This window comes from Penicillium coprophilum (genome assembly GCF_028826855.1).
Source record: "Penicillium coprophilum strain IBT 35676 chromosome Unknown utg000002l_segment0_segment1, whole genome shotgun sequence".
In the NCBI taxonomy this organism is placed as follows: domain Eukaryota; kingdom Fungi; phylum Ascomycota; class Eurotiomycetes; order Eurotiales; family Aspergillaceae; genus Penicillium; species Penicillium coprophilum.
Window position 1 is genome coordinate 5,122,202 of NW_026622722.1, and position 20,872 is coordinate 5,143,073.

Sequence of the window (20,872 nt, forward strand, 5' to 3'; positions counted from 1 at the left end):
TCATGCAATGCCACCACCCGGTCCTGTTAGACACCTTACGAAACGTAGAATTGTGTACTAGAATCATAATCATGATCATGCATGCTCATTTATTCCCATTTATATCTCGATGTGGCTCCGTTCTCCCTTTCGTCCCATCCGATTATTCCGCTGCTCACAGTGTGTAAAGGAAATCCGGTCTCTTGTCACCCAACAGCTCGATCTGGCTCTGGTCCAAGCCTTGGATCCACTGGTCTCGCTCCCCCGTCTGCGCTTGCTGTTCTCACGGCGCAGCAGGATGTACTGCAACACGGATCCACCAAACTGGAACAGCACCAGGTAGCCGAGTACTACACTGTGACCGGGGTAGAATTTCGGCTTATCAGCGTCGCGGTAGATATTAGAAGAGACAATGCCGTTCAGATTTCCCCAGCCGATAATAAATCCGAGGGAGACACCTCGTTTGTATACGCCTAGACAGCAATTGAGTTAGTCTTTGATTTCGTCATGTATATATTAGAAAAGCAGAATCCAGGGTGGCGTTTACCTTCGGTGTTGTTACTGGTCCACGAAATCGTGTTTGCAATAGCTGGGTAGATTCCCATGGCTCCAAGGAAGGTTCCTGCATAGCGGGCGCCGGCAGACTCACAGCCTAGTAGCATAGAGAAACCTACTATACCGAGGATCGAAACAGACATATTGCAGAGACCACGCTGTCTTGTACGATCTGCGATAAAGCCAACTGTCACTGTCATGACGGCGGCGGCGGCATATGGCGGTACGCTTAGCAACTGTGCGCGAATCGAGCTGTAGCCTATAGAAGCACCCAGTCAGTAAATAGCCCAGAAATCCCGAATGCGACGCCAAAGGTCAATATTTACCCTAGAAAGAAACAGGTTAGCTTTGAAATCTCCAATCTAGCAATCTGGCAACTCACTAGTTGACTGATGATAGTAGGCACGAAGAGCGAAAATGCATAAAGTGACCCATCAGCCCCCATATATATCATAGCCCCAGTATAGGTTTTCCAATCCTTAAGACTGGACCAGAAGTAATCCATCTTGAACTCCTCATGCTCAGCACTAGACTGCTGATCCATTGCGAGTCGTCTGAGAACGCGCTTGCGATCGATTTCCGACAAGAACCGCGCCTGATCAGGGAAGTCATAGACACACCAGAACGAGGCAACACCAATAATAACTGTGAGTAGACCTTCTAGAATGAAAATCCAAGCCCAGCCCTTCATACCGCCCACGCCGTGCATCTTAGCAATCGCTGCAGCTAGTAGGCCGCCGAAGGAACCCGCGAGCGCAGCCGCGGAGAAGAAGATGGCCATACGTACTCCAAATTCGGAGCGCTTATACCAGCAAGAGAGGAAATAACCCACACCGGGGAACAGACCGGCTTCAGATAGACCTAAGAACCAACGGACGGCCATTAGGCCGTGGTAGTTCTTGACGAAACCCATACAGATCATGCAAATTCCCTATGATCAATTAGATGAATATCATTCAAGAGGAAAGGAATGTGTTCCATACCCATGCCATCATAATACATGGGATAAAGATACTCGGCCGCAACTTCTTGAGCAGGACATTGGTCAAAGGCTCGAAGACTGAGTATGAGACGAAGAATATAGTGAGTGTGGCATTGTATTGGGCACTGGTCATGTTCAGATCTTTTTGAAGACCGACAATCTTCGCGTTACCGATATTTGTCCTGGAACAAGATGAGATTAGTTTGTGATATTTCATCGAAAGCGTGTGCGCGAACAGTTGCTCCTTTACTTACCGATCAAGGAATGAAACGAGATAAAGTAGACTGAGCCACGGCACGAGACGCATATCGAGTTGCCATAGCAGCTTGCGATCCTATAGATTTGTGGCATGATTAATTTTTCGTCACTGCCAATGGGTTTGAAACCAGACAAAGTCAGACACAACTCACGATTTCCGCCCTTTCTTCGGCACTCTTCCCTGCATCGGGATCCTCGAACCCAGCCGCAGCAAGGGGATCCTTGAGATCGAGAACTTTCTCAGGGTCTTCCGACTGGAAGACAGTTGGTTTTTCGAAGGATTCAGAAGCCATAATGCAAGATCAAGCAGATCAGCAGAACGAATTCTCCAAAATGTGCGACTACGTTTTGCCGACCTGCGAGTTCTTATATAGAGCGGGAGAAAACCCAAGCTGGAAAAATACAAGCCACTCAGCACTACTGAGGGGCAAACACGCTACGCTGGTATCCGGCAGATTCTGCGAGATTTGTCGCTAGGATCCAATGAACGCCATGGTCGCCACATTCTAGCCCGTGTGCAGGGATTGCAACGTTAGCTTGGATCTGATTGTTGGGGCCCCAGTTTGATCGGCACGGATTTCAGTGGTTGAGGATATGATCAACATGGGATACAGTGTGATATCCCATGAAAAGCGAGATCAAACAGGAACAGAAAAGATCTGTTATTGTACTCAATTCGATTCAAGATACTGAGGCTACCCTAAATTTCGGAGGGTGACAAGCCGAGTCTGGGCATCCGGGGAATCAGGGTCAACCCGTAACCCCATACGGGGACTCCATATCCCCGGGCTCCACTACCCCAGGCTTGTCCGTCCCCATCCGTGTGTTTTGCCAAGTCCACAACGGCCCGTTTGAGATTAACTCGAGACCTTCGGCTTTGCTCAATGTGCTCTCGGCCGATAGCAATTTGGTGGTGTCAGACCAGCAGAGTGCTGTAAATCCGAAGCTAGTCGAGATTGTGGCGCTTGATTTGCCCAATCTAGACATCCTGTGGCGGATGACCTGCTCATGCTCCGTATCCCCGAAGGATTTGTGTCGAACATTCAGCCATTCATAGCAATTGGATTTGAAGAGCGGCGATTTTTGCTATGGTAGCACGCTAATCCCCGCAATTTAATGTGCCGAAAGGAACGATTCGAATGACCCGGTATGGGGTGATCAGCACATGTGATCAAGTTGTGGGAGCATCCCAGTAAATTACGACTATGGTCCGGGGGCCAATTGGAATATTATGGCTTAGATAGGCGCCTCGCGGAACAAGCGCTGGATTGAAAATACTAATGGTCAAAACGCCAATGTATATTCAAGTGATCGAACATATCCTGTCTGCGCACGTGAACTCTTGGCAGCAATTTTTCATGAACCCCTTTGGGACCCCTCGCGATGATTTTTCTATTAGTTCTAACTTTGAACTTGGATCCTGATAGCGGTTATACCCAGGAATATTTGCGTTTGAGATAGTCTGAGACGTAAATGTACTTATGATGGAGACCACGAAAATCATGGATGTACCCGAAAAAAAGCGATAACAAAGACGCTTGTGATCTGTTCAATACGCCCGTCTGAGCTTCCTGTGGCGATTTCAAGGTGAGAGCCCACCTCCCATACAAGATTGGACACGAGCGCCGATTGATCCCAATCAAGCGGACAGTATTGGTGTGATACCATACCATCCCTGACTAGAGTCCGTCCTTTCGCTTGATATCACCAGAACGTGATTCCGGCTTCAGGGGGCTACCAAATCCATTGACGCGTCCATGAAGCCACTTGAGAGTGATGGTGCTCATTGCCATCACAACGGCGCTGAGAGTGAAGAGGCCAATACGACCTGACGTGGGCAGTGCTTCAAAGATAGGATATGGATACCTAGATGAGTCAGTCGATGACGCCGGAAGTGCTGGATCATACACAAACCATCCATTTTGAGAGAAGCATTGCTCAATCCAGAACCAGTAGCCAAAGGCGATGGTGCCAGACAAAGCCAGTGCCGGGAGTGCAGTGATTGTCCATGGCGGGGACAGGAGCAGCAGGTCAATCAACATCACCACGGACGGTGTGGCGTGGAAGCTAATGTCTATCATTTTGTTATCAGGGGTATCCTGACCAAAGGTAATTTTAATACACATACCGGCGTGAATGGGGATAAAAATGTCCGGGGGGATCACCAATCGCTCATCAATCTATACGTGGATTAGATAGCCCTCGACTTCAGCATCAAATTACTTACAACGCGAAGACCCCAATACAAGACACTGATGACAACCTCAAGGGGGGCACTGCATACTGATAGGATGTTCTTGATTAGGAACAGTCGCCGGGACGAGGTAATATCGGCTAATAGTGCAACGGCGAATGTGAGTGTTGATAACGACAGGCCAATCACTGTCAGAAATTGGAAATGCCAGCCGTATGCTTCATTGCTGTAAAGTGTAAAGTTTAGCATAGTTCCCAACATCCAAACTAAACGAATGCTTACGCTTGGTTGGGGTTTTCGTGTATGCTTCAAGAATGTCAGCAAAATCTTAAAACTTTGTAAGTATAGCTTAGCCAACCCATACTATTTGAATGACCATAGAAAGCTCGAAAGTCCGACCAACTGGAGAACAACCCGTTAGTGCTGGACCAAAATAACAAGTGAAAGGACCACGGTACATGAACCAAAGCTGACAACCCCCTTGAAGGACTCGACATCCACTGAAGCGGGTGCTTATCGATCAGAGACCTAGCCATATCGGGTAAAGGAGTTACTTTAAAAGGCCCTAATGCGCAACATAGAAAAGTAACAGGTGCTACCAAAGCGCTCGAGAGAACCAATGTGCATCCAAAAAGCTATGACGTGTATCGAGATAGCTCACGTGATATCCGGGGCTGAACGGCTCTCCTCGGGAATTGCCGGCTTCCCGCGGTATGCCGGCCTAGGCTTCACTTGGTATCTCGGATTATAACATAACCCGGCTGATTCATCGTTTCTTATCTCGGCCATGTGCTTCCCCACACTTTTAGTCTGCCAACAACTGTCTTTTTTGCATGACTTTTGCTGTGAAGCTGTGCTTTTTGTCTGCACAGTGTGATCATCTCACTCCCTGTCAGGTCAATTGATTATATCCAACAGAGAAAAATTCTGTTTTACATCTTGTTTCATATCCGAGGTTATCACGATTGACACTATCCTGGTCACTATCTGCTGTTTTGTCCTCCCATTGCTGAAGAGCAGTGGGACTCGAACTGTTTCTGGCACATCTCCCTCCCATACCTCGATGTGCTTGTATACTAGGTGTGGGTGTCTGGTCGATTATCGCTTCGTCGCTACTTGGGGTCAACGAGGATCGAAACGTAGAAAGCGCGCCACTGTCAACTCTGATCTGCTTTCGGCGTGAGAAGTCTCAATTGGACCAATACACTTGAAAAGGCTAAATCTGTATGGCGGGACAATACATAGTGGTCTTTGGCTATCTCGAGCCTCTGTTATCTTGAATTGTCTCGGTCTCCTCTTTCGTGGCATCGATACTCGACCAGACACCCTCTGACGTGAAATGCCTCGACCTAGAAGACCTGGTGCACCAGAACCAAAGCGTCGAAGTCGTAAAGGATGTTGGTATGTTGTCAAGATTCCACCCAAGCTTTGCCAAGGCTAACAATCGCACTAGGCCGTGCAAAGCACGCAAGGTAAAATGGTAAGAAGCACATTCCCTGCATGATACTCGTATAGCTAACAACTATTTCTGCAGTGGCGAGGAGAAACCAGCATGTCTTAATTGCCAGCGACAAGGTGACCCGTGCGACTATAGTGTTCGCCTGAACTGGGGAGGAAGGACGAAACGCATATCAATTGACTCACCGAATTCACAATCCAGTGGGTATGGAGGAGCTGTAGTTGGATTTTCGGACTCATTCGCTGTCAACAATATGAGTCCGATTTCGTTCTCAACTCCAACAAGCAACCCTGCAGATGGATTTCTCAACTCTCTTCCAGGGGATTTGACTTCGCCGCCAGCAGTATCTCCAAGCACACCAGCACAAGTGGGCCTGTTCGATTCCCCCAGTCTCGGTTCAGGCTCTGAAGGGGTGACCTCGCCTGGCCAATTAGAGTCTCAGTTCTCTACACCTTGGGCGGAACAATCCCCTCCTTTGACAACATCAGCATCCTCGGCGCCCTTATTACAATATCAATTTGGACAGAGCTTTGATACCTCATATCTGGGTTCAATGGATCAGATATCTGGTCTCAGATCACTATCTGCCTTTGCATTCCATACAAATCCTGTGTCGCAGCCAATCTCATACCTGCGCCACTCTGGAGATGCTTCCTGTCGCGGCTCGGACTCATCCATATTCCACTCTCGTGATGACGGACATCTTTCTCGGGAGTCATATGATGACCAGGGCATTCATCTTGGTGCTGGGTCTGGGACTGAACAAAACGGATCCTCACACAGCCCGCAGGATACTAGCGGCCTGTCCTCCATGCTTTTCGATTCACACCGAGTGTCGATTACTGAAAGTGATGCAAACTCGTCTCCGAGGCTTCGTGAGACAGCCAGCAACATCGGTTCTGTACATGACTATCACAATGAATTGAAATCAGATCGTCACGCTTTGGGAGAGAGCAATCACGAAGCTGATCAAACGTCGCACGAGTCTTCAATGGCCCAGAGCAAATGGCAAACGTATCTGAATAACGTGACCGACAATTATGGATTGGACTCTGGGCGTCCTGATGAGGATTTGACTTTCAATAATGACCATGCTGCCATAGACATCAACTCAGCGTTGGATTTGATCAGTTCTCGGTGGCGCAACGAGGAACCTGCACAGTCGAAAGCCTCCCAATCTGACCCCAAACTACAGGTTCAGTTCTGCAGTGGTTACTATGCTTCCCCAGTGCCCATCAATGTTCCGAGATACTTGTCTCCGCTTCCGTCATCACTCCTGGAGAACCCCATCAATTTGATGTACTTCCATCATTTTCTGAATCACACTGCTCGAATGCTTGTTCCCCACAACTGCGATAATAACCCATTTATCTCAGTTTTGCCATCAAGTGAGTTATATACTTCTACGTTATGTCATCTCTCAGAAAGCTGACCAAACAGTGGCAATCGGTGATTCCAATCTCCTTAATTTGCTGCTTGCGTACTCCGCTAGTCATCGCGCTCGATATCTAGGTCACCCCGAGCCCGCTAATCGAATTGCTCATTGGGTTAGCGATGTTTTCCCAACCTTGCGTATGGCATTGGAGTCCCCAAATGAAGACATTACTGACGGTCACTTGGCTACGGCTATTATGCTGTTGTCATTAAAAATTGTTTCTCCGGGAACATTTGAAGTGCCGATCACCTGGAAGACCCACCTCAAGCTTGCTCGCGATCTATTCCTTGCACGGAGCGAAAGCATGGCGCAGCCGGGGAACAGAGTTGGGGCGCTCTTCGCTCGCTGGCTGGGCTATCTCGACACTATGGGATCTTTGTCATGCCGCGAAGCCGGTCCTCCACTAACGATATACCACTCCATCTTAACAGCTTGCTCCGCGCCTGACGGCCATGATGAGCTGGGTGTTGACTGCTTCACGGGGTTTACTCCCCGCACTGGAGTGTTTCTGATCCGTCTCGCACAGCTGGTGCAGGAATGTGACAATCAACGCTTCGACGAAATGGGTAACTTCCGGCATGACTGGCATGCATCTGCGGAAATGGTTCTGGAAGGACAATCCTTACTTGATGGTATCGACGATGGGATCACCGAGGGTCCTCATACTATTCCAGAACACCATCAGGGTCTCGAGTCCTCGGACATGATAGCCATTGAAGAAGCCTTCCGGTTCGCCGGTATCCTGCATCTCCATCGGCGTGTTCTTGGGTCTCCGCCTGACTCATCTCCCGTGAAAAATGCTTTGGGCAAACTCATCGACGCCCTTGGGCGCATGCGGCCTGGTGCAGCCACTGAAGTCTGCTCCTTGTTTCCGCTCTTCACGGCTGGTTGTGAATCCAGAGATGCAGTTCAAAAAGAAAAGATCTTAGACCGGTTCTTTGTGTTAGAAAGCTCAGGCATGAAACAGGTACGCGTCTATATTTGTCTGGGATTTGGTTGAAGAATTTTTCTGACAGTATATTCGCTAGATTCAAAATGCACGCCAATTGATGCAACACTGCTGGGATGAAAACCTGCCTTGGATTGCCCTGGCTAGCGGTCAGTTCTTAGGTTAGCGTTAGCGCTTTCTCGACTTGAAACCCCAAACCAGGCGGTCCTGCCAGCCTTTATTTACAGACCCTAGGTACTCACGACGTCTAGCAATGGGCTGAGTCAGGATGGAGCAGTATGTAGTATTGAAAGGCGAGATGTCGCCCGATACTCTTAAAGGTTGGCCCTTTGGTGTGTCAGGTTCGTCCATCTCCATTGTTCATATCCTCTCTCATTCACATTTCCATCTTCCACTTTCCATTACCCATACCTCACACCTCTGCTTGTCGGCAAACTAAATCATGGCTATACAACTAGCATTTGCATTTGCATTACCAGACTAAATTAGAAGTTGGGCGGATCGATTTGTTTTAGCTTATATATATCTGTGTAGCTAATTCCACTATCCCGAGATATCAAACTCATATCAAATGGACCATAGCCTTGTAATTCATGCCAACATCGCAATCTACGACTCCTCAGCGGGGTTGTCGATCCCCCAGCTTCTGCACGCCAAGCCAGTCCAGCCGAGGCCGCGGCTTGGATTGTAGGATGTTTATGGTCAGGGACATAACCGAGACATGATATAAGTTTGGAGTTAGGGACGTTCGTATTTACGACGTTTGTATTTACCTGAACAAAATCTGTCTTCTTCTCACCATCATGGTCTTTGGTCCTGGTCCCATCGAGCTTCCATCTTCTTATGAGAAGGTTGAAACAACCGGCCATGTCGTTGTCTCTCATCACCCCCGGGGCGCCCCGGCAGTCACCCCAGTTGTCATTGTAACCCTGAACCGTCCTACTAAGCGCAATGCATTCACGGGGGAAATGCTTTTGGACTTCGAGAAGCTCTTCCCCATGTTCGATGTCGACGAGCGGGTGAAAGTAATCGTTTTAACTGGCGCAGGACAGACGTTCTGCGCGGGTGCAGACCTTGATATTGGTTTCGGCGGTGGTCGAGTCAAGATGATGGACCATCGTGATAGGTAAACTGACATTCAACTAATAGCTCGCTGTATACTCTCGCTAAGAGACCCAAACTAGTGGCGGCGGGGTTTCACTGGCCATCCATCGATGCCGCAAGCCAACAATTGTAGCAATGCAAGGCTCAGCCGTTGGGGTCGGGATGACCATGACTCTTCCAGCGATTATCCGGTATGTCAACCACATCCAGAAAGCCATACATCTGCTAGAGCCCTGCTGACATGCACTTTTCTTTTCACCTCCCAGGATTGGCTACGAAAAAGGCAAATACGGATTTGTCTTCGGCCGCCGAGGCGTGGTCCTGGAATCATGCGCCTCATACTTCCTTCCTCGTCTCATCGGCCACTCAAACGCCAGCTACCTCGTCAGCACTGGGGGAGTGTTCCCGCCTACATCTAAGCATTTCGGCGACCTGTTCAATGAGATCCTCCCCGATGCATCGCAGGTCCTACCGCGCGCTCTCGAGCTAGCCACTGAGATTGCGGAGAACGTCAGCCCGGCTTCGTCCTACCTCAATAGGGCACTCATGTGGCGCGATACTGGTTCGGCGGAGGCTGCTCATCTCATCGAGTCACAAGTCATCAACCATATGTTTGGAACGGAGTAGGTGAAATCCTTGTAAAGAAGATGATTGCAGACACTTACTATAGGACAGGGATCAGAGGGAGGGTGTCAAGGCGTTCTTTGAAAAGCGAAAGCCGAACTTCAAGGCTGACCTTGATGATAATCCACCGCCAAATATGCCGTGGTGGACAGAGGTTGATACTCGTCGAAGGCCTAAAGCAAAAATGCCTGCGAAGCTGTAAATCTAAAGCCTGACATTGGTAGTTGTAATAGCGAGGCTAGTGGCTTTTGAAAGAGTGGAGAATATGGGATGTTGACGATTGAAGATAGCACTTTCGGATTTCGTTGAGTACACGCAAGAACGATCGAAGGTTGAAAGTCTTGATATATGTCGCGAAAGATAGCTATACATCATTTGCGTTATCGAGGGTCATTCCCAATAAATTGCAATGCCACAGCTACCAAGACCGCTAATGATATTGTAACAAAATAAACACCGGCCCGGACAAAAAAAAAGCACCAGAATTGGTTCTGAACAGAAGCTCCGAGAGATTCAACCATATTGACACAAACAAAAGAGAAATGCACCAATGTCACAAGATAGAAAAGAGAGGGAGGGAGGAAGGGAGAAACTAAGCAATGAAGTTGCGACGCTTGCGGTTGTAAGCCCTCTGGTCCTTAAGCCAGTTTCGATAGCCCGCCACGCTGCCAATCTTCTCGCCATAGTAGTCGGGAACGGGGTTAGAGATCGAGTTGGTTGAGGGATCGACGCGGAACCGGCGAATGCGATCAAAGAACTCCTTCTCTTTCTACATCGGAAATAAAATACGTTAGCACAAACCAGACATAAATCGCCACTCGCTTGTTTTACAATTACTCACCGTGTTGACAGAGGGCTTGTATTTTCTGTAAACAAGTCCCCAAATACCATTTCCGAGAGCCGGTCCAAGAAGCCATCCCACAGCACCGCACGCAGCGGTCGCCAATCCCAGGACAATAAACGGATCGAGGCCCATAACCGTCGCGCCGAGATGTTCAAGGTCCTGGCCGGATAGGACCTGCACACCGACGCTGGTGCTTATGACAGAGCTGACGACTGAGGAGACGAGCGAATACCGGCGGCGGGAAGCGCGGAGCTTGAAGAAGGAGTTCCAATCGAGCTTGACTTGGTTGTTGGTAGGTGCTGAGGTCGAGTTTGCTCGCAGAGCGACAGGTGATGGCGACGCCGCCTTGGCGTGTGGCCGGGAGTCTAGGCTGAGTGTTGTGGCAGCCGGGCGAGCTGCCGTGGAGCTCAGGCGTGTGAGTTGCTTGGATGCCATACGGGGAGTGGTCTGCTGGAGGGGACGGAGGGCGCCGGCGAGCGAGGGCGCGGCGGGGTTTAGTCGGCCAAGAAACATGGCTGTGCGGATGGACATGCTGATGGGATTGGCGTTCATTTTGGTGAGGATTTGGAAATGACTTAATTGCAGACTCCAAATCTTGCAGAGGTGAAGTGAGAACCGGAGCCCTGGAGGTGGAGCCGGATTATGTAAGTGGGTGGGCCCGCCCGGCGCGACTTTCAAGGTTGGAAGGGCGACAACCGACATCATCACGATCTAATACAGGTGCACCTCGGAGTACTTGAATTAGGCTAAGACCCTGGTGATCCAAGAGTACTACATGAGTAATGGAGGATGAAGTGAAAGAGTCGGTTCTTCCAAACCCAATGAGACACAAGTTGAGGTCCTGGTATCTCAAATAAGTATGCTTGAGGTCAAACATCTAGTATTCGGCAGAGATTAGGCACATGGCCGTGACTGTGCTGATGACAGCAAGGGTTTTGCAAATCATGACAGAGGAAAGAGCATGTCCAATACAAGTGTGTAGTAGATAGGCAGGTCCGAAATTTGAGGAAGCCAAATCACGCGAGAGCTAGATTATTTAGCCGCTATACACATTCCTCAAGGATATGTTAGACTCTCTATAGGTATCATAGGCGGTACGGTCCGTGGATATGGGAAGGCTCTTCTATTTTTTCCTACATATCGGCGCACGATGGACCCTGCATCAGAACGTGATCATATCTTTTTAGTTGACTTTCGCGAAAAGTCTGGCTTGACCAGTGTTGGAGGTCGTAGGACAGGTAAGGAATTGGTTTTCTTCGCGCTAAACGGCAAATTGTACGTCAACGTGAGGTGCGAGCTATGTGAGGTATGTGAGGTGAGAGTTCCTGCTCTAATGGGAAAGCAAAAAGTGACACATCGTATCAGAGTGGCCAGGTATAACAGAAATTCTACTGGGGTTTCCGGCAGAGGTGTCGGATAGGGGAGCTCCTCGATCAAGAAGTCCATTATCTCAGATTCCACGCTAGTTGACATTGGAATCACTGATGGAATGGCAGGTGCTTATATGGTATTTTTTTGCAACCGATGCGTCGACCACCTTCGTTGGCAGTGGCAGGAGAAGCTGTCAGTCCAGCCACAGGCCCAGTCTTGAAACGAAAGGATAAGATAGTTTAGTGACAAGAGCAGGAAAGGTATGGAATACTTACAGAGCAGGGGCGAAAGGATGGTGGGGATGAGACGGGGAGAAAATATATACAACGGAAGAACAGCATAAACTTGCATGTTAAACGGTAAATATTCGAGAGTATCGCACGATATCCCCTTCTAGAAGATACATAGTTTATCCTCTCGTATTTTTAGACGTAAGCACCTGGAGCTTACCTAGGTAATATTAAAATTGATAGGACCACTTTCGGTCATTTAGGGTTTCCTTTGAAGTTCTAACGTTAATTTAAGAACCGGGGCAACCTAGGCCTTTATCCTAGCAGTGATGCATGAAGTCTTTCTACCACAGTCGTTAGTAGAATGGCAAGAAAACTAGTAGTGGCGAGGCTGTGGCAAGGGGAATAAGGATCTCGAGGGGTTTAATACATATTCCCATAGTTTCGGTTAAGGTTCTCCCCGGATCGGCCTGGGAGGTTTAGGGGCGCAAAAGATCCCTCATTGGCTTATCGCGTAAGTATAGATCTCTTATAGTAGATGAGGATATAGAATATAGAATATAGAAATCCAGAAATTAGAGAAATAAGAAAATCTAGGTACTCTATACAATCCATGGGTGTATAGTTAGTGTAACATAAAAGAGCCAAGAAAAAAAGTCTGTCGTCATTTGGCAAATTTCTCCCAGATCCCTTTCCCCCGACTTCCGCACCACAACTTACTAGTTGCTTTCTATACAGTCTACAACATGTCAAGAAATATCTCCTATGGCCGTGGAGGGGCAGGTGAGCCCGTTCCCCATCTCCCACCACGCCCCAGCCCACTAATCCACTATACCGTAGGTAACATTACCCGGCAACAAAGCGCGCCCTCACCCAAGGACTTCATTACACCAACAATCAAGCAAGAGGTCTATACAACAGGTCGCGGTGGCTCAGGAAACATGGTACACAATGATCCAGAGCGACCAGAGATTGCACGCGAGAGTCAAGACGTCGAGTCACCGCCCCTGCGCGCCCAACAGTTCCCCCACCACACAGGCCGAGGTATGTTCTGGACATAATATATGGAGCGCATGCGATATTGGACTTGTGCAATGTTGTTAAAGCTACAGCTGAGTTAACGTGTTCATTTTACAGGCGGTGCCGCAAACGCCTACATCCCCACCCCTGAAGAGGAAGAGCGCGAGAAGAAGATTCAGGAGCAGGAGGTGGAGCTCATTCGCGTGCGCACACAATCTAAGGATCGTGTGAGGGAGCTTGAACAGGAGAGGCAGGAGCTGCGGAAGGATTCACCTTCTGCTGCTTGAGCCGATTAATGATTGATAGGGGGTGGGGGGAGTTTGCGATTGATTCGTTCTGATAGGGCCACTGAAGGCTTATTTTTGATCTGGGATTGGCTGCAAGGAATATTTGCTTTATTTCAGCTGCAGTGCCGATCCGGGGAGAGGTGATTGTCCGAGCAGAAACTAACCAGAAATCACTGCGGGCAGTGCTCCTTCGATAAGGGAGTCTGGTCCTTATTTTTTTCCCCCATCGAGGTATCGGTCAGACTTAAGGGTTTGTGGTATTTCCTTTGGTTTTTTCTTTGTACATTTTCTCCAAATGGCATTCCTGGCTTCACATACTCGGGAATTGCTTCATACCTATCTTGGAATACCGGAAAAGGAACGGCGCTTGGGTTAAATCTGGGTGGGCTTGTGTTTTTGTTTAATTTTTTTGTATTGGACAAACGTTTCCATCTATACGGCAATCATCTGTGTTTCCTGGGATCCTTTCCCAAAAAGTGAGAAATGGTGTATTCTCATGGCATTCCATGTTTAATTGCAGAAAATTGAAACTATGCTATGTACAATCAAATGTCTATGCTAATTATATACTTCATGTCTCATTAGATGCATCGCTCACGCCCCAATCAAAAGATGCAGATTCGCTATCAAAAGCCAAGCGAGGGTATCACACTTGCGCCTCAGTCCTCGGAAGGAAACACCCCGTTGCATCAATCGGCCAGCCAATAAGCTCTCGCCACTCAAATTCAAGAAGATCCCCAATCTCCTGCAGGATCCTATTCCCCCAATCACCCATCCACCATGAGCCCCTAAGATGATGCAGAATAACCGTATAATGCGCCAGAACAACGAGCGCAAATGGCCGGCGTGCCTGAAGCAACTCCAAAAACTCCGCCGGAATATGGAGACTCCAACAGAATGCAAATACCTTCGGCTCGCCGCCCTTCATCAGCTGGTCGAGCGCTTGGCTGAGATGTTCAATGGCCTTGTCATACACATCCGTCTCGTGCGTTGCATCCCGCACAGCCTCCATGTTGTTCTGTCGCTGTAGCGACAGACACACCAACCTCGACATATTCGGCATCGTTGGGAGCGAGTCTTTGAACTGGAAAAGCGGGTTAAGCTCATCCCCTGTGATACGTTCCCTCGAGGCCGCCATAATGCTAACTAGCCACCGGGTGAGCTGGAACACCTCGAAGAACTCGTCCAGCACATCGGGCTGCTCTTCATCTGAGTCATTTTCGCTGTCGATTTGGCAAAAACCGAAGGTGAATACGATCATTATGCAACACAGCGCGAAGGTCGCTTGGTTCTCTGCTTCCGGTGCCTCTTCGTCACTCTCGATGCGGAGGCCCGATAGCGCTTGTGCCTGGTACAAGCGTGCCGTGTCAAGATATCGCCAGCGCCGGGAAGATGCGCTTGTTGAAGCGAGATGAAGCGCAGAGAGGGCTAGGATGCCTTGGCGAAGGGCTGGATAGCGGAGGGATAGCTGCGGTATGGTTGTTTGCCAGATTTGTTCGGATTCGGGGTCCCCCGTCATGGATTTGTACGTTGTTGTGCACCAGTGCATCATCAATTCGAGGTCTTTTAGGTGAAGGGTTTCTTCGATATGGGTTGAGAGGCATTTTGGTTGGTGCTCGTGTTGGGTTTGGGGATTTGACTGCGAGGGGGAAGACTCTGTCATGGTAGTAGGAGATGATGGCGAAGTGCCTGTAGAGGAGATGAAAGACCCATGCTTGCTGTCTAGCCGGGTCAGTCGGGGCCGTGGCGGATACTGGCTGAGCATGCTGCGATCCAGGCAATGCACACAGGTCGAGCCCTGCTCCTTATACTGTGGGATTTGCGTCAGCGTTGACATTTGCGAGAGGCAGTAGTACTCAAAAGAGAGAGAAAACGGATATGAGCAATGGAGACTGGACCCTCCAGTCTCACTATCAATTGAGTCGGGGTGGAAGCCCTAAGCAGGGGGTGTCATACTCTAACTCGCCGGTCACTTTGCATACTCATCTGGCGTCGCTTATTTGACCAGGGGGATGCTGATTCACATGATTGCATTGTAGAGGTGTAAGGCTCCAGACCTTGTTTATCGGGGGTTGCAGTTGATTTTGAATCATAACCCAACGCTGACAAGCATCCAGATATCAGCCGGAGAAACCGAGATTTCTTGATATCATAAAAGAAGGCACTTCAGTAGGCCCAAGCGGTGGGGGTTTAATATTTTGATATGTCCATTTTGCCATTTTCAGTGCCCATCTGGGCATTCAAAACACCAAATGAGGTAAGAGTGGCGCTGTGTCCCAAATCGGTAAATGCAGGATGGCTCGTGCTTCAAATGACATAATCTAGCCGATAACCCGCTCCGTTGCCAATTTGTGCCTCTTCATATCCAATGCCTTCCTAACTTCCGGTGTCGTATTCCAACCGGTATTACATGGATTCCATCTCTTCCCAAGCAAAACGACAACCCAGATCTATTGAAATATAACCATTAGAACCACCCCGATGCTAGATTCTCGGAATAGTCTCCTGGACATACATATAAGGCAAGCTAGAACCCCACTAGCATTCCAACAGAAAAGAAAATAAACAGACGGCCCCACCCGGGTTCACGCTAAATCCTGTTCAGGACTAGCATTATGGGGCCGGTCAAGTCTATCCCAAATAAGTTTCACTTAACAAGCGATGCTTTTTCCCGATCGGGGCAGACGCTGTTCAGACCCATGCATGGACCCGTGATCTTTCCATGCCCTAAACTCCTTTTCGATTAGCATCTCGTGTTCGCTCTCCTAAGCCTATCTTGTTGGTATTTACACAAGCTACCATTGGTTATCGCGTCTCACTTCCAGTACCCATAAGCTCGGACAATTTCCCCCACAACTCGGCATCGTGCCTATAGGGCTTTGGGAGACTTCGGATTCGGCATTGAACGGTCTAGATTATATAAGTCGGTCGATTTTTCTTCCCTTTTACTTGTTATAGTCAATGGAGGGTGTGTTTGGGCGGCTCAGATCCCTCCGAGACATAATCATGAACTCGCCTCCTCTCATCCCCCCTTGAGGTGATAATCACGATACTTCCCTAATTCTCGGTGTACCAGGGCACCGGAGTCTCGGCTCGCACGCAATCTATTTCAGGGCCCTGTTGGACTGACTCGCCATCCGCTCAGCCGCTGTGTATTTTCTTTGTTTGGGTCCTGTTGCTAATCCTTGCGATTTTGACCAGGGTGTTCTGCTTTAGCGTCACTTCCAAGGTTGGTAAATGGAGTGCTTGGTAATCACGCCCCATGGATTCAAAGATGCAGGCAACGCGTGATTTCCTCGGGGATCTATATCGACTTTTAGGGCTGCCCAACTTCCGCATACCGACTTTTGCGAGTGTGGAGTGGATCTACGGACCTCGGGAGTACTTGGGCAGGATTAGTACGAGAGTTCTTGCGCCTCAATACCGATAGATTGTGTAGCCTTCAACAGCCCTCTATTCATGTAATGCCTGCACTTCGCGAGGCGGATACCTTCACTTCATCGATAACCATTATCATTGCTCGGTGGTGTCGATGCTAGGATGCTAAATAGCGTTTTCTCCTCGATATTCTAGATCTGACCGAAGAGACCACGGATGTGATGCCACGTCGAAGGTCATCCCGTGTCAACAATTTTGGGGGAACTGAGCGCAGTCAGCACCGTGGGGAAGCGAAACCAAGCGGTAAAATTATTGAGATAGCGCCTCTCCCTGCGTTTGGTAGGTGGAAGATACCGCCAGCCAACATATTTACTGATCGACAACAAGGTAAAGCTTCTGGTAAAGTAGACATCAAGCTCCATCGCATTATTAGCAACGTCAATCTAGGCCTAAGAGACCAAGGATGTGAGGTGATGGCTGTGTGCGTGGCGGCAATGATAGCTGCATCAGATCATATGTGCTCTGTAGCAAGGGTCCATTTCTAGGTAGTGGGGTCGGCGACTTTGACGGACAGAGCTCCATTCCAGAAGTTGATTGTCTGATCGCCTACGGAATAAGGTAGCTGCGATGTGTGGGACTGCAACGGAGTTCGGAATGACGTCAAAGCCGAACTTCGCCGACCCCTGTGCAGGTGGTGATATGCACTCCCGGGTGGACCTCCGGAGTCTGTAAATCCGATTATTACCACTTGATTATTACCACTTGGTTCCCTGCTAAAATGATATGGATGGCCCTCTGCTTGCCTTTGCGTTGATAGCTGAGCGCAGGCCTCGTACCCCGGTTCGGGGGTTTTAGAGGAGACCGGTGTTGGTGATACTAACGACCCAACTTGATGTATTTGGTGTTGCAGGACAGGACGCAATCCACGGCGCTCGGTGCATCCTGCCGCACAAGTTTGTAATGAGTGCGATTGTTGGTCTCCACTCCGACATTGGGCGAAGGCCTGCGATAGTGACATTTGTGGCGGTCTAGTCAGCAGATACATTTCAGGCATCCTTGGAATACCTCAATGCACGAATGGCGTTTTCGACGGTGCGTATACCCGCGTCATATTAAATCGTGTGTATACGCCGGGCCTCCACCGCTGAGAATGGCAGGTTACCAGGGCATGTTTCTAGTATACTGCACACCATCAAGATTGATATTGCTGTTGTACTACCTTAAACCTTGAATCTCGACGTACGAGGCTTTACCATGTGGCTGATATCTTCTCAGAGTGAGCAACATCGATGCGAGGGATCTTCTGAAAATATTGCATTCCACCAATACAGTCCAGCCCGTTGTCGAGGCCATGGTTCCATGCTGTTTGTCAGAGTAAGCACCCGAGAAAACACATGACGCAGTACAGCCCCATCAGGTTGTGCCATAATAGTTGTTGTCGGTATACGACTGGCCGTGTAACACAACTTGGTTGACTTTCTCGCGATAGCACGATCGACCGAAAAAGGTACCTCAGGAGGAAGTCTTATGACTTGGTTCCAGCACCACGGGGCAACTCAGGTTAAAACTGATGCCGACGATACAATATTCCAGTCCAGATTGTACATAAAAGCCCAGACCCTGCTCCCAATACAGTATATATAGCAATACAAAGTTCTTACAAAAGTCAAGTATTAGCCCCTGCCAAAGCCATTGAGGCAAATTGACTACCCAGCGTATGTCTATTACAGAAAAGTAAGACTGCTCGGCAAAATTTGCCTTACTCGGTTCAACTTCAATCCGATCGGAAATGGTGCCGAGTTGATCGCCTTAGCGACAGGCACATGTAAATCACTGGTAGAATTTCATGCCCAGCGCCATGAGCCGTAGCCGCCACAGAGGACTGCTAAATCATTTAGCCCCATGTAATATCACTATGAAGCGGCACGCCTGCTTCTTTGCGAATTGTCAGGTAGAACATAGCCCGTGGCGTTGTTGACCTCTTCTAGGGATATGCTGAGGTTGAAGAGGAGGTCCAGGTAGTCGCGACGAAGAAACCAGGCGGCAATGCTGTATTGAAGGAGCAAGCTGGCCCCCTCCGCATCGATGCCAGAATTTAAGACTCATTATATGCCCGACGTCCTAGCCTGCTCTGTATTTGGGTGAGTAGGCTGTAGCAAGGTTGGTGTTGGTGTTGCCTGTTGCCAGCTGGTAGGCGTCGACTAGGTGACTGTGCTGCCTCTCTCTTCTTAAAGCGCTTCTTTGCCGAGCGAGGGATGGTCTGGGGCGTTAGGGTAGCTTGCGCCGATATCGTGCACAACGTACTTCAGGGTCTGTGTGTCGCTGTCAAGGAATGAAAGACCGCATCCACCGTGTGAGTGTGATGGGGCCAGATTGTGGCCTGTCTGAGCTGCAATCAGGAAATTGATTGACTTTTAGTACCCATAATCGACTGCCCAGGTTACTGCGACTTAGCGACGAAGTCCTGACGCACTGAGGCTGGCCGGCTGCCGTGGAGAGGGAGGAGCCTACAATCAGGGATGGCCGGACGCCATAACGCGTATCCATTTCAATTTTCCACGAATATCTAGGCAGCGGGGCCTTTAATTTGGAAAACTCTTGCACACCTCATAAAAACTCCAATTTCTTACCATAGCTATGGTCGATGTTGGTGAGGAGATGTGTACACCTGAACTGAGCTCGAGCCGCAGTCAATGGTGTAGGAGAATGGTGTCGACACAAGTAATTTTGGGGTGAGACCGGAGCATAAAACACGGGTCAATCTCCACAACTCTGCTACAGTGATGAAGTGGGGGTGTAGGAAGGGTATAGGACCGTGCCGGGCTTGATTGACCTCGGGGGAACGTGCACGTACAGATGACATATTGTTCGCGACACCGCACTGCCACTTGGTATCACGGCTCAGGGAATTATTGATCGCCTCACTGAAAGATAAGGGTATCATCAATGTCGCAGGTGCTCAATTATGTCTGAAACCAGTGCATCCTCAATTTCAATTGAAATAGGCATTGACATGTCCAAAATTATGGCATCTCATTCCGGGGAAGTCCTGGGCTGTATGGAGTACTCGCTGGCATACTCCAGGCTTCGGAATTACTGAGTGCTACCTTTACATTAACAACCCCCTTGATACGGGGTAGAGATGTTCAAGTCGTTCCCTTTCGCTGTTTTCCAGCCTCCGGTAGTCCAGGAATGCTCCTTGAATTTGGTATTTCATATGTTTTAGGCAAGGGCCTGTTAGTTTCAATGTCTGGACGGATCACAGAGTCTGCAACAGTACAGATGATATTTTAAGAGTGTCCAGGGGGTCACCACACGATCGGGACATGCCATCCTCGTGGGAGCCTGTAAGGGGTGTACATTTTATGAGTACGGAGTACTTCTGGAGATATGGAGTATTGCAAATAATTTGATACCAGAGGTCAAAATGTGTAGTATAGATTAAATCGATCACGGCCCCGAGAATTGCCCGATTCTCACAAATTATATGGAGATTGAAAATTTCATCGAATCAAATGAAAACCGTTTGCGGGTTCTATGAACCCCGAATGCGGACTCGAAGAGCCTCTTTGGATGGTCTAATTCGTTAAGACCCGACGGTTTGGGTCCAGGTCCCTGCAGAGAGTGACACTTGTAATATCTTCATCTTTCTTTCTTTCTTTTTTCCTTTCCTAGAACGTCTATCTGATTTCCTTTTTTTTTTTTCTCTCCGGGTATGTTATCCCCTAGTGATCCGTGGCACCCAGCAAATCTCCCGCACTTTGACAGCGTCATCGTGCGGTTGACCCTAAAAAAAAAAAAAAATTACTATTGGATGCAAGGAAGGTGATGCTAACATAATTCAAAGAACATCCCTCAAGTGAATACTATCGCCACTCCCCGTACCCGAACTCATTCTGCGGTTCGCGAACAAAACTCTCCGACCCTTTCGCTTCGTGCCTCGTTCAACCAGAGACTTCGCGCCTTGGACTGATCTTGGATAATTTTGAGGGAACTACTCGTTCGTCGTGACACTGTACTCTGTTCCCAGCCCAGAGTCGATGCCCCAAGTGTGACGTCTGAATATCCCGCGGGGTCGCATGTCGCATAACCCCCCTCTCTCCTCGAACAACCAGGTAGTCAAGATCTGTCAATAGATCTATAAAAATCAGGACCCGTCATTTCATCTATCCCAAAAGGCATCCTCGGTTCCTTCCAACCCGG

The 20,872-nt window shown here is 48.9% G+C and overlaps 10 protein-coding genes across 10 annotated transcripts; 4 read left to right on the plus strand and 6 right to left on the minus strand.

Moving 5' to 3' along the window:
- Positions 1 to 99: 99 nt before the first annotated feature.
- N7500_003994 (allantoate permease family MFS transporter) lies at positions 100 to 2,067 on the minus strand (the record flags this gene model as incomplete). The annotated part of the gene is made up of 6 exons (XM_056675140.1): positions 100 to 452; positions 527 to 793; positions 913 to 1,465; positions 1,518 to 1,698; positions 1,771 to 1,850; positions 1,927 to 2,067. 6 exons carry the CDS (start codon positions 2,065 to 2,067, stop codon positions 100 to 102), a joined length of 1,575 nt encoding a protein of 524 aa, XP_056535665.1.
- A 457-nt stretch (positions 2,068 to 2,524) lies between these two features.
- Positions 2,525 to 2,761, minus strand: N7500_003995 (uncharacterized protein; the record flags this gene model as incomplete). The annotated part of the gene is made up of 1 exon (XM_056675141.1): positions 2,525 to 2,761. The coding sequence occupies one exon, from the start codon at positions 2,759 to 2,761 to the stop codon at positions 2,525 to 2,527; it is 237 nt and encodes a 78-aa protein (XP_056535666.1).
- A 692-nt stretch (positions 2,762 to 3,453) lies between these two features.
- N7500_003996 (uncharacterized protein) lies at positions 3,454 to 4,504 on the minus strand (the record flags this gene model as incomplete). Its single annotated transcript, XM_056675142.1, has 3 exons — positions 3,454 to 3,954; positions 4,002 to 4,194; positions 4,443 to 4,504. 3 exons carry the CDS (start codon positions 4,502 to 4,504, stop codon positions 3,454 to 3,456), a joined length of 756 nt encoding a protein of 251 aa, XP_056535667.1.
- Positions 4,505 to 5,307: 803 nt separating this feature from the next.
- N7500_003997 (Zn(II)2Cys6 transcription factor) lies at positions 5,308 to 7,977 on the plus strand (the record flags this gene model as incomplete). The annotated part of the gene is made up of 5 exons (XM_056675143.1): positions 5,308 to 5,369; positions 5,422 to 5,448; positions 5,503 to 6,815; positions 6,868 to 7,829; positions 7,891 to 7,977. 5 exons carry the CDS (start codon positions 5,308 to 5,310, stop codon positions 7,975 to 7,977), a joined length of 2,451 nt encoding a protein of 816 aa, XP_056535668.1.
- A 637-nt stretch (positions 7,978 to 8,614) lies between these two features.
- N7500_003998 (enoyl-CoA hydratase/isomerase family protein) lies at positions 8,615 to 9,741 on the plus strand (the record flags this gene model as incomplete). The annotated part of the gene is made up of 4 exons (XM_056675144.1): positions 8,615 to 8,937; positions 8,996 to 9,106; positions 9,182 to 9,538; positions 9,591 to 9,741. 4 exons carry the CDS (start codon positions 8,615 to 8,617, stop codon positions 9,739 to 9,741), a joined length of 942 nt encoding a protein of 313 aa, XP_056535669.1.
- Positions 9,742 to 10,131: 390 nt separating this feature from the next.
- On the minus strand, positions 10,132 to 10,935 carry N7500_003999 (presequence translocated-associated motor subunit PAM17; the record flags this gene model as incomplete). The annotated part of the gene is made up of 2 exons (XM_056675145.1): positions 10,132 to 10,308; positions 10,381 to 10,935. The coding sequence occupies 2 exons, from the start codon at positions 10,933 to 10,935 to the stop codon at positions 10,132 to 10,134; spliced, it is 732 nt and encodes a 243-aa protein (XP_056535670.1).
- A 598-nt stretch (positions 10,936 to 11,533) lies between these two features.
- Positions 11,534 to 11,974, plus strand: N7500_004000 (uncharacterized protein; the record flags this gene model as incomplete). The annotated part of the gene is made up of 2 exons (XM_056675146.1): positions 11,534 to 11,621; positions 11,838 to 11,974. The coding sequence occupies 2 exons, from the start codon at positions 11,534 to 11,536 to the stop codon at positions 11,972 to 11,974; spliced, it is 225 nt and encodes a 74-aa protein (XP_056535671.1).
- A 756-nt stretch (positions 11,975 to 12,730) lies between these two features.
- N7500_004001 (DUF3602 domain-containing protein) lies at positions 12,731 to 13,291 on the plus strand (the record flags this gene model as incomplete). Its single annotated transcript, XM_056675147.1, has 3 exons — positions 12,731 to 12,767; positions 12,825 to 13,028; positions 13,122 to 13,291. 3 exons carry the CDS (start codon positions 12,731 to 12,733, stop codon positions 13,289 to 13,291), a joined length of 411 nt encoding a protein of 136 aa, XP_056535672.1.
- A 646-nt stretch (positions 13,292 to 13,937) lies between these two features.
- N7500_004002 (uncharacterized protein) lies at positions 13,938 to 15,128 on the minus strand (the record flags this gene model as incomplete). Its single annotated transcript, XM_056675148.1, has 1 exon — positions 13,938 to 15,128. The coding sequence occupies one exon, from the start codon at positions 15,126 to 15,128 to the stop codon at positions 13,938 to 13,940; it is 1,191 nt and encodes a 396-aa protein (XP_056535673.1).
- Positions 15,129 to 18,897: 3,769 nt separating this feature from the next.
- Positions 18,898 to 19,216, minus strand: N7500_004003 (uncharacterized protein; the record flags this gene model as incomplete). The annotated part of the gene is made up of 2 exons (XM_056675149.1): positions 18,898 to 19,053; positions 19,139 to 19,216. The coding sequence occupies 2 exons, from the start codon at positions 19,214 to 19,216 to the stop codon at positions 18,898 to 18,900; spliced, it is 234 nt and encodes a 77-aa protein (XP_056535674.1).
- Between the last annotated feature and the right edge of the window lie 1,656 nt (positions 19,217 to 20,872).